Raw genomic sequence first — 14,281 nt, 5'->3', positions numbered from 1 at the left:
CAAAGATCCAAGGCACGTTTTCATTCAAAGGAAGCAGTGTTTTATTTTCCTGTTGAAATAGTTCCTGAAACAGAATCTCAGTTAGAAATTCAATAATTGGGGTCGGGGATTTAGCTCAGTGGTGTCACCACCTGCCTCCCAAGTGCAAGGTCCTGAGTTCCATTCCCGGTAGTGAAAAAAAAAAAAAAGGTAATACTGTGAAACCATGTTACCGATGCCATATTCATCAATAGGACAAGATACTATAGTGGATTAAAGAGAAACTTTTTATAACATGAACAACCAGAATCCTCTGAAGTAATCCAAAGTATCAACCAATAATTAATCAAACCTAAAGACAGCCAATACCATCACTGTTTAGGCACAAATGGAAAAATGCAAGCATTTACTTAGACATCAATTATTAAATTAAAATGGATGCTAATTTAAGGAATAAACTTTAATAGGAAGAGAAATATAAGCAATAACTTTAGCAACTATGTAATTATTTCTATACTTGAAGTACATGAGGAAAATTTAAAAATTTCTTTGAAATATGATCAAGATTTAAAATGGAGACTTCGGGGCCGGGGATTTAGCTCAGTGGTTCCACCGCCTGCCTCGCAAGCACAAGGAACCGAGTTCAATCCCCGGTACCAAAAAAATAAAAATAAAATGGAGACTTGTTTCCCATTGAGGGCTAAATAAATTTGGCTCAAAATTCTTATCCACCATCAGTAAAATACCTGTAAATTTACAAATGTACAAACCCAATATAATTGCACTTACTATCTCTAGGCAAGTTGTTAAGTTTTATCGCCATTTCAAGCTTTGCTATAAACCTACATTATTTCCCAGAAGTTACTTGCTGTGTGTTTACACATAAATATTAAATAAGTGAAGGGCCAGGGATTTAGCTCAGTAGTTCTGGTGCCTGCCTCGTAAGCGCAAGGACCCGAGTTTGATCCCCGATACGGGAAAAAAAAAAAAAAAAAAGTCATACTAAAAAGATTGGTCATCACATAAATCTGGGCAGGCAGACAGCTACAAGAGCCAAATCTGAGTAACTTGCCAGCATCTGCAGTGGAGCTCAGGCAGAGTCCAGTGCTGTGTGTCCCAGAGAGACAGTAAGGTCGTAACTGATGATGTGAAAAGTGGGCTCCATGCTCAAATGACAGCCTCATGCCCTACTAGCAACCACTATTTCAACAACAAAACCCTTGTAACTAACACACAAATCCTTCAACATATTTCAGAACAAAGGTAAACTAGGCATGGTGGTACGTATCTATCATTCCAGGACTCTGGAGGCTAAGGATTGAGTTTCGGAGCCCAGTCAGGGCAACTGAGCAAGGCCTGTAGTTCAATGTGAAGATCCTGGGTCTGATCCTTGGTACCATGAAACAGAGAGAGAGAGAGAGAGAGAGAGGGAGAGGGAGAGGGAGGAGGGGAGAGATCTCCTCTTGATGCCTCTAAAAGGCACAAAATATTGACTCCACCAGGTTGTGCTTACCTGATTTATGTTGGCCAGTGGCTCCTCATCCTGCACCAGCATTTGGGACAACTGCAGACCCTGTTCAGGACTGACCCACATCACACTTCTCAGCAAAAAGATCCAGTCTGGGGCATATCCCACCTGGAAGTGAGAAAACAGCAATCAGAAAAAGCTGCTCAAGTAGACCACGTTCATAACAACAAGAGAGACCATAACGTAGCCAAAGAAATGGAAATCTTCAGCATGAGCTTTCATACCATAACGAAGTAAAACTAGAAGGCAACAGCAGAAATATATATATGTAGAATACAATCGCTTTTTTCTCTCCCTATTTTCTGTCTTTTATTTCATGCCCTAGTTGTATTAACTTTTTCATATAAGAGAAAACATGATATTTAAGCTTATGTGTCTGATTTACTTCACTCAACATTACGGTCTCAAGGTGCATCCATTTTCCTACAAATGCTTCAAGTTTATCTTTCTTTACAGCAGAGAAGTCCTCCACTGCTATCACATTTTCTTCAACCATTCATCTGTTGATGGGCATATAAACTGCTTCCAGGATTTAACTATTACGGATTGTGCTGCTATAAACATGGCTGTGCATACATCACGGGTACGATTTTTTTTTAAAGGCGGGGTCTCACTTTATAGTTCAGGCTGGCCCTGAACTTACTATGTAGCCCAGACTGGTCTTGAATTCACAACAATCTTCCTGCCTCAGCCTCCTGAGTAATGGGATTACGGCGTGCACCACCACGCCTGGCAATGGCAGGATGTTTTTAACTCTTTGGGGAAGATACATAAAAGAGGTATAGCTAGATCAAACGGAATTTCTATGTTTAGTGTTTTGAGGCATCACCACCCTGACTGCCATAGCGGCTGTGTCAGTTTATACTTCAACAGCGAGGCCGTGTTCCTTTCTCCCCACAGCCTTGCCAGCATGGATTCGTTACTGGTTGATTTGTTTTTCTGGGGTGAGATGGAATCTTTTGGGGGGTACCAGGGATTGAATGTGAGGCAGACGGCGGCACTGAGCTAAGTCTCCAGCCCAGATGGAATCTTCATGTTGTTTTGCTTTGCATCTCCCGAATGGCCGGCAATGCTGAACATTTTCATATGTATTTATCAGCCACTTGTACTTCTTCATCTCTCAACTCCAGGCTTTCAGTTTAGCACCACTGCCACATTACCCCAGCTACAAACATGAAGCAGTCTTTGGCTGGTTGGAGGTCTGCCAAGCAGACCCAGGGCTGCTTCCCGAATCTCAGCAGGCAAGGAAATGTAGACCCCTTTTCTTAGCCAACTGGTGCCTGCTCCTCAGCAATGACAATTTTTTGTTTTGTTTTGTTTTATTTTGTTTTTGAGACAGGGTATTGCTTTGTAGTTCAGGCTGGCCTCAAACCTGCAGCCACCCTCCTGTCTCAGCCTCCTGAGTGCTGGGATGGATCACAGGTGTGCGTCACCACACCCAGCTGGCACTCACTGACAATTCTTTTTTTTTTGTGGCACTAGGGACTGAACTCAGGATTTTATGCTTGCCAGGCAGGCACAGCCCAACACTGGTGATTCTTGCACACTGAGATACTTACATAGAAAGTATTTTATAAACTCCATAAACAACCATTCACCCACAATCCAACACCAGCGCTTAGACCTCCATTACCTTTTTGGCATAGAGCACAATTTTCTGGAATTGGCCAGTTTCTGCAAAACACTGGATAACTTTGCTTGGCACATTTGCCCGAAGGTACACACTCAGAGCAAGCGTAGTGTCAGAAGTTTTGACCAAATCTCCCAGCTCCTCTGAACACTCCAGCTGTGCATGGCAAAGGAAAATGCACAATTAGGACCCAAGGAGAACTGTGCCTGTGACCTCCTCTTCCTTTTACCTTATTTTGTCTTCTCTCTCTTTTTTTGTATTTTTTTCTGAAACAAGAGTCTTTCTATGCAGTTCAGGCCAGCCTTAAACTCACTGTGTAGCCCAGGCTGGCTTCAAACTTGCAGCGATCCTCCTGCCTCAGTCTCCTTTGTGCTGGGATTACAGATGTGTACTACCACACCTGGCTATTTGTTTTTTGGGTTTTTTTTTTTTTTTTTTTTTTTTTATCGCCGGGGATTTAGCTCAGTGGTGCCACTGCCTGCCTCAGAAGTGCAAGGTCCCAAGTTCAATCCCCAGCACCAAACAAACAAACAAATAAATAATGAAATCATGGTTTGATTTTTTGAGACAGACTCTCATTATATAGTTCAGGCTGGCCTTGAACTCACTATGTAGCCCAGGCTGGCCTCAGACTCAAAATAATCTTCTTGCCTCCTACCTTATCTTCTTTCAACCACTTTTCTAAGAGATGCCTTCGTCCCTGCTGAAGAACCAGCTGGCAAAGCTCTAAGGACTCAAGTTTATTAAGCTGACCCTGGTCAAGCAGGATTCCAAAGTACAGGAGCAAAGGAGAAGCTTGGCCTGGCTGAGAAGATACACTCTGGAACTTCTGAACTGTGTCACTGGTACGCAGAATTCCCTGAAAATAAATAGAAATGCACATATTTTCTGCTGTAATCACAGGGCATCCTACTTCTTTTTTTTTTTGGTACCGGGGATTGAACTCAGGAGGGCATCCTACTTCTTAACTTGCTTGTATTTAAAAGAATCTGCCAATAGACTGCTATGTTGACTTGAAGGGACAAAAGGTCCTCTACCAAACCAAGTGCTTTCAAAACCATTAATAATCATGACAGGGGCTGGGAATTTAGCTTAGTGGTGCCACCACGTGCCTCGCAAGTGCAAGGTCCTGAGTTCGATCACCGGTACCCTCCCCCCAAATCTCAATAGAAGGTCTATCTCTTAGGTAGACCCTTAGATGTGACTTCACATTTCACCTCTTACTTCTCCACTAGCAGATGGATGTGATAATTAGTTCTCTAACTTGGTCTTGTAGTAGTGAAAATTTACCACCATTATATTTTAATTCAAAGTATTCAAAGGCCAGGGATATAGAGCTCAGAGGTGCCACACCTGCCTGGCAAGTGCAAGGTCCTGAGTCTGATCCCCAGTACTGGGAAAAAAAATCTTAACTCTATCTAGGCCCCAAAAAGTATTCAGAGTTCCAGATGAAGACTAGAAATAGTTTATTCAGAGCCAGGTGAGGCAGCGCCTGCCTGTAACCCCAGCTTTCAGCACTCAGGAGGCTGAGGCAAGAAGACTGCCACAAGTTTGAGGCTAACCTGGGCAACACAGTGAGTACAAGGCCAGCCTGAACTATAGAGCAAGACCCTGTCAAGAAGAAAGACCGGGGGTGGGGGGTGTTCAAAACCATCAACTGAAAGATAGAAACAATTTTTTTTTCAAAGAGAACCAACTTGAATAATAATCTGACGTGAAATAAATCAGACACACTAGCTTAACTATCACACTGTTTCTCTTACGTGACAAACTCAGGAGGGAGACTGATCACTCAAAGGGGAAGGGGATCAAGAGGAGGGACAGGGACGACAGGAAAGAGATAAGAGATGTAAAAAGGAATTGAGATATGTTATGTACATGTACCAACTCCATACAAGGAATATAAACATATGTCCTGCAAACATGTACCCCCCAAAAAAGAGAAATAGGATGGGGATGAAGGGGTGAGTGGAGGTAACAGAGAGGGAAGGGAAAAGGGATGAAAAAAAGAATTAAGATGTGCTACATACATGCATCAACTTCCCTTAAAGAATACACTATACTCATGTACTGATGAACTAAAATCATTTTTTTAAAAAAGTAGACACAGCCATCTAGTGTATTACAGTTATATATGTAACTCTTAGGCAGCAAGAGTGGAAAAACTGAATCACCAAAAAGTGAACATGTACACAGATAAGATGCTAGGCTAGGAACGCGCATGCACACAGATAAGAACAGAAACACAGAAGAGAGTATTAGTGCAGCGATGCTGTGCTTTTTGTTTTTCTTTCCATTACAGTCAGTACAAACACGTGCCCTGAAGAACAAGCACACTAATACAGACTCCTGGAAAGAAGGCCGAGCGTGAGCAGCACAGAAAGACCCTCTCTGACACTGGAATACAGCGTGTGAGGGGAGGAGGAGGACGGAAGTGGGTCCCCAGGACCCAGGAAGGGTCTGAAGTGAGAACTGAAGTCCATGGGGTGCGCGTGGCAGCAAGCAGCGCTCTCTCCCAGAGTCCAGACGCTGGCTCGGCGTGAGGACAGCAGGTCAAGCCTGCAGAAGTGAGGTGACTACTGCTGACTGTACGTCATTAGCCAAGTGGGACACAAGGAAAGCGGTTCTGTGAGGGAAATCCAGAGTGGTGAGTACCGTATCTGGAAACAGCAGGCTCGCACAAACAGCCTAATGTGGAACATCAAGCTTCTAGATAAAGAAGAGCAAGTCAGCCCCATCCCTGCATTAGAGAGGAAATCACAAAGGCCAGAGAAGAAACTAACGCACTGGAGACTAAAAAATATATAAAGAATCAATGAATAGAAGAGTTGGTTCTTTAAAAAATTAAATAAAACTGAAAAATCTTTAGCCAGTCTTATCAAAAAAGGAAAGACTCAACTCCATGCAATTAGGATTAAAAAATGTGAAATCAAAACAGATCCTGCAGAAATCCAGAAGATCATCAATACCTACTTTAAGAACCTGTTTTCTTTTTTTTGTTGTTGTTGTTTTGTTTTTTGAGACAGGGTCTCACTGTGTAGTTGAGACTGAACTGGAACTCACTATGTAGCCCAGGTTGGTCTGAACTCACAGCACCCTTCTGCCTCAGCCTCCCGAGTGCTGGAACTACAGGTGTGGACCATGCCCAGCTAAGAACCTGTATTCTGATAAGATGGAATATACAGAACAGAGATTCCTAGATACATATGAATTACCAAAACAGAATCAAAACAATATAAAAACTCTAAATCAGTATCAGCCAATGAAATTGAAGATGTAATTAAAAACCTACCAACAAAGAAAAGCCCTGATGGATTCATGACTAAATTCTACAAGAAATTTATTTATTTTTTTCTTTTCTTCACCCCAGGTACCAGGGATCGAACTTAGAACCTTGCCCTTGTGAGGCAGGCGCAGTGCCACTGAGCTAAATCCGACCCTACAAGAAATTTAGAAATGAGCTAGTACTGCTACTTCTCAAACTCTTTAATGAAACTGAAAGGAAAGAATTACTTCCAAATTCATTCCTGGAAGCAAGCATTACCCCAATACCAAAAGGAGAGAAGGGTCCAACCAAAAAAAGAGAACTACAAGCCAATCTCCTTAATGAACGTAGAGGCAAACATTCTCAATAAGATACTGGAAAAAAGAATGCAGCAAATCATCAAGAAGTTTATACACCATGACCAAGTAGGCTTCATCCCAGGGATGCAGAAGTGGTTCAACATATGCAAATCAATAACTGTAATGCACTATATTAACAGAGCCAAGGACAAAACTTCTCAAAGACAATGATCCTCTCAATAGATGCAGAAAAAGCATTTGACAAGGTCCAACAACCATTTGTGATAAAAATCCTACAGAAAATTACTACAGATGGTCTTTACCTCAATGTGATAAGAGCCATTTACAACAAACTAACAGCTAACATCATACTAAAAGGGCAAAAATTGGGCCCAGGTTGTAGCTTAGTGTCACCGTGCCTGCCTGCAAGCGCCAAGGTCCTGAGTTTGATCCCAGGTACCACAAACAAACAAACTGAAAGCTTTCACTCAGCAACAACTGGGGATTTAGCTCAATGGTGCTAAACCTGCCTCACAAGGGCAAGGTCCTGAGTTCAATCCCTAGATGGGTTGGAGGAGGAGAGAAAAAAAGAAAATCCAGAACAAGACAAGGATGTCCACTGTCATCACTGTTGTCCAATACAGTCTGGAAACATTAGCCAGAGCAATTAGACAAGAGAGGGAAATAAAAGGAATAAGGGTAGGAAAGGAAGAAATCAAATCATCACTATTTGCAGATGACATAATACTCTACCTATAAGACCCCCAAACCCCTTCAAAATACTTCTAGATTTGATAACCAATTCAGTAGCGTAACTGGATACAAAGTCAACATTCAAAAATAAACAGCCTTCCCACACACAAATAACAAACTCACTGAGAGAGAAATTAGGGAAACAACCCCTTTCACAATAGCATCCCCCCAAAAAAAGAAAGAAATACCTAGGAATCAATGTAACAAAAGAAGTAAAACACCTCTACATTGAAAACTACAGTACTCTGGAAAAGGAGATTGAAGAGGATATCAGAAAATGGAAAGCTATCCCTTGTTCTTGGATAGGAAGAGCCAATATAGTCAAAACGGCCATACTTTCAAAATTGGTATACAGATTCTATGCAATCCCAATCAAGATTCCAGCAGCCTATCTCTTTTTTTTTGGTGGGGGGAGTACTGGGGATTGAACTCAGGACCTTGTGCTTTCGAGGCAGGCGGTGGCACCACTGATCTAAATACCGTCCCAACAGCATATCTCACATAATTAGAAGAAACAATCCTAAAATTCATTTGGAACCAGAAGAGACCTGGAATAGCAAAGGCAATTCTAGGCAACAAAGGTAAGGCAGGGCGTCACAATCAATGACATGAAATTGTACTAAAAAGCTGCTGTGATAAAAACAGCACTGTAATGACAAAGAACAGACCTGAGGATCAATGGAACAGATTAAAAGACACAGAAACAACTCCAGGCATACTCAGACACATTATTTTTGACAAAGGAGCCAAACGCCTTCACTAGAAGAAAGCCTCTTTAATAAATGGTGCTGGGAAAAGTGGCTTTCCACATGATGAAGACTGAAACTATATCCGTATCTTTCACCATGCACTAACCTAAAATCGAAATGGATCAAAGATCTAAATATTAAGACAGAAACACTAAATCTGCTTGTAAATGGCAAAAATCTACAAAATGTCACAATGTAGAATGGCTTCTGCTGTCTCTAACAGCAGTTTGCTTTATTTAGTTCAGAATTAACAGACACCGGAGGCATTAACCACTGAATAAGGCATCTGGTCTCATCCTGAGACGACAGAGCACATCAAGACCCTGAGCTCCAAAGTTCTGTAAATGACATGACTGTAAAAATGTCAAGGTAAAAAAGAGGCATTGTTAACTTTGCTTTCTAGACTGGGAACTATGGGCTAGGATAGACAGCTAGGTGAACCTTCAAGGTAAACTCCCCTAACAACAAAGAATTGCTACATCTGGGTTGAAATATAACTGTTCTTATGTGATTTGTATATCACAATGTGAACTTAGAGGATGAAATGTAACCACCTGAATGAGACCATGGCCCTAAAGCCCGATAAAAGGGGAAGCTGCAGCCCAATATGAGGTCAATCCCGGCATTGCCCTTAAGTGAGATGGACCCTTGTTGACAAAATAAACTTTTTATTTTACTTCCATTCTGCGCGTCTCTGTGTGTCACTTACCAATTCCTTCCATAACACTGGAAGAGAGAATAGGTAGAATGCTTGAGGACATATGGAGCAGGCAAAGGGTAGATGATCAAAACCCATACCGAACAGGAAATACTACAAAGAATCAACAACTGGGACCTTATCTCATTAGAAGACTTGCACAGCAAGAGAAACACCAACAGAGTGAAGAGACAACCCACAGTGTGGGAAGAAATTTTTACCAGCTCTTCCTCAGACAAAGGACTATTATCTAGACCATATAAAGAACTAAAAAATAAAAATACTAAAAAAAAAATCAGACCACCCCAAATTTATTTATTTATTGTTTGTTTCTTTGTTTTGTTTTTTGAGACAGGGTCTCACTATGCGATTGAGGCTGACGTAGACTCAACTATGTATCCCAGGCTGGTCTCGAACTCACAGCGATCCTCCTGCCTCAGCCTCGCGAGTGCTGGGATTACAGGTGTGCACCACTACGCCCAGCTAGACCACCCCAAATTTAAAGACTCAATCCAAAAATGGGCATCTAAAATGAACAGACACTTCTCAGATGAATAAGTGGACACAGGAAATAAATATATGAAAAAATGTTCAACATCACCTTCGAGAGAAGCAAATTAAAACAACTCTGAGATTCCATCTCACTCCAGAAAAAATGGTAGTTATCAAAAAATCAACCAGCCGGGCATGGTGGTGCACTTGCCTGTAATCCCAGCACTCGGGAGGCTGAGGCAGGAGGATCACTGTGAGTTTGAGACCAGCCTGGGATACATAGGTGAGTCTAGGTCAGCCTCAATCGCATAGTGAGACCCTGTCTCAATGCCCCCCAAAAGAAATCAACCAATAACAAATGCTGGAGGGGTTGTGGGGAAAAAGGAACCTTTCGCTACTGTTGATGGAAGTGTAGACTGGTGCAATCACTCTGAAAATCAGTGTGGAGATTTCTCAAAAGAGTAAAACTAGAGGTTCCGTTTGACCCAGCTATTCTCTTTCTTGGTATCTTCCCAAAAGAATTAAAAGCATCATAGTACAGCAATATATGTGCACCCTTGTTTATAGCAGCTAAATCTTGGAAACAGCCCAAATGCCCATCGACTGATGAATGGATAAAGATGTAATTTTTTACACAATGGGTACTAATCTGACATAAAGAAAGATGAGCTTGAGACATTCATAGCTAAATGGATGCACTGTGAGGCCATACTTTTAAGTGAGATAAATCAGACACACGTGTTTAAATTCTGCAGTTTCTCTGGTGTGAGAAACCAAAGCTAGAAATGGGGACTAAATGTATAATGGGTGTTGGGAAATGGGAAGAAAGGGTTCAAATAGGAAGGGGCACGGGGAGAGGGAGGGAGAAAGGAAGGGAGGGACGAGAAGAAAAGTGAAAACAGGGGGAGATTGAGTGGGGGGAATGGAAAAAGGAGGCAGGAGGTATCATGCACAGGTGCAGCTTCCTCTGATGAGTGTTACGTATGTCTAAAATGTACCAATACATGGTGCTATTTTTAAAAATCACACTAAGGTAATATGAATATATTCCAACACCCACAGCGAAGTGCTGTTACAATTTATTTCACTGCCAGGTTTCTTCATGCATCTCCAGAATGGCAGAGTGTTCAAACTTCATTACCTTTGGAGCGGATGCTGCGACTCTGGCAGCTTCGGCATAGCTGCCCTGTGCGAACAGAGCACTGAATTTCCTCACAAACAATTCCTCTGCCCCAGGCAGGTCACCACGCACAGCCAAGCACAAGCCCAGGTCTGGATTCTGAAGCACATTGGTCGCGTAGTTCACGATGTTCTCTTCCTCAACACAAACCGACAGCACCTGTAAGGACCCACCAAGTGAGGAGGGCTCTGCTCACACGCGCACGCGCTCTTCCACCCTCCCGCACAGAGCTGCAGTCCAAGCAGAGGTCCAGGCTTGTGCGGAACACGCCTGTGGTGTGGACCCTGTGAGTGGAAGGGTACATAGGGGCTAGGTGCCTAAACAGTGACCTCACTGGACAGCAAAAGAAGGGGCTGGGGGTGTGATAAAATAGAATTCATTTTAACAAACCAACTGAGAGAAATGTAAAGTGCTATGGGCATTGATCACAGGGATGTGCTGTTGAGGATACTAAAACGATCTGTCCAGTTATCACTGGGGCATTTTCTTTTCTGTTTTGTGAGACAGGGTCTCACTATACTCCAAGCTGGTCTTGAACTCACTGTGTAGTCCAGGCTGGCCTTAAACTTGGAGTGATCCTCCTGCCTCAGCCTCCCGAGTGCTGGGATTGCAGCCATGCACCACCATACCTAGCTCTGCTAATTTTTTTATCACTGTATATATTTTCTTCTCTTTTTAACTTTGTTTGAGAAAAGTAACTTTGATAACATAGTATCTATTTTTCCTACTTCCTCCAATCAACAGATGCATGGTATGAAGATATTCATTGTGTGTTAGAACTGTGGTTCCACTAGTAGACATTTCATGTAGGAAGGCGCTGCTTACTCCCTTCTCAGAATCAACTGTGTCTTAGAAATAGTGCTGGCGGGCCAGGGATTTAGCTCAGTGGTTCGGTGGCCTGCCTTGCAAGTGCAAGGACCCAAGTTCAATCCCCGGTACCAAAAAAAAAGAAATAGTGCTAGTGCTGGGTAGTTTCTACCACCTGCCTTGCAAATCCAAGAACCTGAGTTCGATTCCCAGTACCAAAAAAAAAAAAAAAAAAAAAAAGAAAAGAAAAAGAAATAGTGTTGGGTAAAGAGGGAAAATGATGATACAAAGGCGAAGGGAGACGCAGACACAATGTGTTGTTTTTTGTTTGTCTGTTTGTGGTACTGGCTGTTGAACTCAGGACCTGACGCTTTCGAGGCAGGAGTGGTGCCACTGAGCTAAGTCCCGGCCCTTCTGGAAGAGGAGGAAAGTCTAAGCTGCAGTCTTCCGTGAACAGAGATGGTGGGAAATGAAACCTCCAAGTCACACACCTGTCCTCTTTTGTTGACGCCAATAATCCCAGAGGTAGGTTCGTGGGGAGCAGTTACAAAGACTGGGTCAGCGCTGATACGGTCCATGTAAATGCACACGCCGGACTCTAGGTCGTACGTATGAAGGTAGCCGCACTTGGTGATCAAGTAGATAACACCGTGTTTAACTCCAACCTGCGTGACGGCGTGCAACAGGATAGAAACAAATCAAGAGAAGGCAAGATGGGCAAAAGAGCTCACAACTGATGAAAAGGACGCTTGAGTCCGCGGGGCCAAGACTACCGGTGGGAGCAGTGCTTCGCTGATACGTGGGTCCGAGTCCTACCCCACACCTCGCCTAGTGTGGGAGCAGATACTCTGCCCACCACTCGCCAAGGTCCAAGAAAGTTGGCCTATTTAGCACGTCTTTCAGGTAGGGGCTGCTCCCCTAGGCTCCTTTTCTTAACCATGCCGGCCGTGAACTTACTACACAGACCAGGCGGTTCTGCTTCGGCCTTCCAAACGCCAGTGTGCAGCACCACCCCGGCTTCCCCAGTTTCGGACCACACTCCTACGAGGAAGCTGCATGTTCATCAAGGAAAGAGAAAGCTCTAGACAGAGACCCCAAGGACCACTTCACTTTCATTCTACCCTCCATCACTTTATCAACCTTTGTTAGGTGCCATCGATTCTTAAAAAAATACTTAACATACAGAAAACTTGAAGGGCTTGGAGACAGATTAATTTACAGTTATTTAAAAAGTGTTGGGCTGGGGATTTAGCTCAGTGGTGTCACTGCCTGCCTTGCAAGTGCAAGGTCCCGAATTTGATCCCCAGTATCAAAAATGAATAAATAGAGAGACAGATAGTATGGTGTTAGCATAGGAAGAGTCACAGAGAAAGCAAACCGAATTCAGAATCCTGAAAAAGAATCAATCAGGCCAGGCATGGTGGCTCACATCTACAATTCTAGCACTCTGGGAGGATGAAGCAGGAGGATCACAAATTTAAGTCCAGAATGCACTACTTACCAAGACTGCTCCAAAATTTAAAGTTTAAAATTAAAAAAAAAAAAAAAAGGAAATCAATTTACTGTGAATGGGTACATAACTCGTAAGTGGACTATAGACCCTTTAATCAATACATGGCATCTGGGATGAAGAGGAAAGAATTATATTCTTATCTTACTCTTAAGTAAATTCCAAATAGGCCAAAGATTTTTAAATAGCATATATAATTAAGAGAGCAATAGAAAAAAATATAGATGACTGTTGTGATCATCTTAGGGGTACAGAACTGTTTTTAAAACATGATACCAAAGCAGCATAAAAATGTAAAACTTCAGCCAGAGGTGGTGGCACACGCCTGTAATTCCAGCACTTAGAAAGCTAAGGCAGAAGGATCATTGTGAGTTCGAGGCCAGTCTGGACTACATATAGTGAGTTAAGGACAGCCTGAACTGCCTAATGAGTCCCTGTCTCAAAAAGCAAAAAATATGCAAAACTTCAGTCTGGTGTGATGGCACAAGCCAATAATCCTAGCATTGTGGGAGGCTGAGCCAGGAGGATCATGAGTTCAAGCCCAGCCTGAGCATTTTAGTGACTTAGTGAGACCTTGTCTCCGAAGGAAAGTGCCGGGACATAGCTCAGTGTGAAGGACCGGGGTTCAATCCATAGTATTGAAAAAATATCCTACGTGATGGAATATAATACAAACAAACCTTTGTTATGACTAGGAAAATACTAGAAACATATCAGATAGCATTCCACAACTACAAAGCGCTCAGAGTAAGACAAAGACTCTGACTGAAAAAAATGCAAAGATCAGGAAAAGGCAATTAGCAAGATGCATATGGTAAACTCATTCTTTCTCACCAGTAACCAATGGAAGAAAAGAAAACCACCAACCACTGTCCAGCTATCAAGAGTAGGGGAAATGAGCAGTATGGTCACGAGAGTCGGTGACATACACATGCCCCGACCCACAGTTTCCTATCCAGAATTTGTCTTTGTACTTTTGGGTTGATGCACAAAGATGTATGGACCACAATGCCCTTGAAGTGTTTACTGTAACCCTAAAGGGTCATTAATGGGACTGTTTGAATTACAGCCCACCCACAAAATATGTGATACACACTAAAAAAAAAGGTGACACAGACAATAAATGTTATTTTATTGACCTAAACTGTCTTCAACATAGTTGACAGTCATAAAGCAGCCAAGATAGTGCACAGCCATTTCTATAGGCATCTACTTGTATATATCTGCATAATATGTGCATATGAAGTTACTTTCAAGGGCCAGGGATTTAGCTCAGTGGTGCCCCCACCTGCCTCGAAAGGGCAAGGTCATGAGTTTGATCCCTGGTACCAAAAAAAAAAAAGAGAAACAACAAACTAGAAGCTGCTTTTTTTTTTTTTTTTTCCGGGGTGG

At 42.6% G+C, this 14,281-nt stretch overlaps 1 protein-coding gene across 5 annotated transcripts in view; it reads right to left on the bottom strand.

The window, feature by feature from the left end:
• Nucleotides 1-14,281, bottom strand: part of Cltcl1 (clathrin heavy chain like 1) — a 96,141-nt gene that overhangs the window by 57,481 nt on the left and 24,379 nt on the right. For all 5 annotated transcript variants that reach the window (XM_019207010.1, XM_019207011.1, XM_019207012.1 and 2 more), the window contains exons 5-9: nt 11,871-12,044; nt 10,534-10,731; nt 3,796-3,996; nt 3,141-3,293; nt 1,493-1,615 (exon numbers count right to left, since the gene is read on the bottom strand). In XM_019207010.1, the coding sequence (XP_019062555.1) occupies nt 1,493-1,615; nt 3,141-3,293; nt 3,796-3,996; nt 10,534-10,731; nt 11,871-12,044 (849 nt within the window). The remainder of the gene's footprint in view (nt 1-1,492; nt 1,616-3,140; nt 3,294-3,795; nt 3,997-10,533; nt 10,732-11,870; nt 12,045-14,281) is intronic.

This window comes from Fukomys damarensis, unplaced genomic scaffold (genome assembly GCF_012274545.1).
Source record: "Fukomys damarensis isolate Sample0158 unplaced genomic scaffold, DMR_v1.0_HiC HiC_scaffold_34, whole genome shotgun sequence".
Taxonomy (NCBI): Eukaryota; Metazoa; Chordata; class Mammalia; order Rodentia; family Bathyergidae; genus Fukomys; species Fukomys damarensis.
This window is presented reverse-complemented; position numbering and strand designations above follow the sequence as displayed.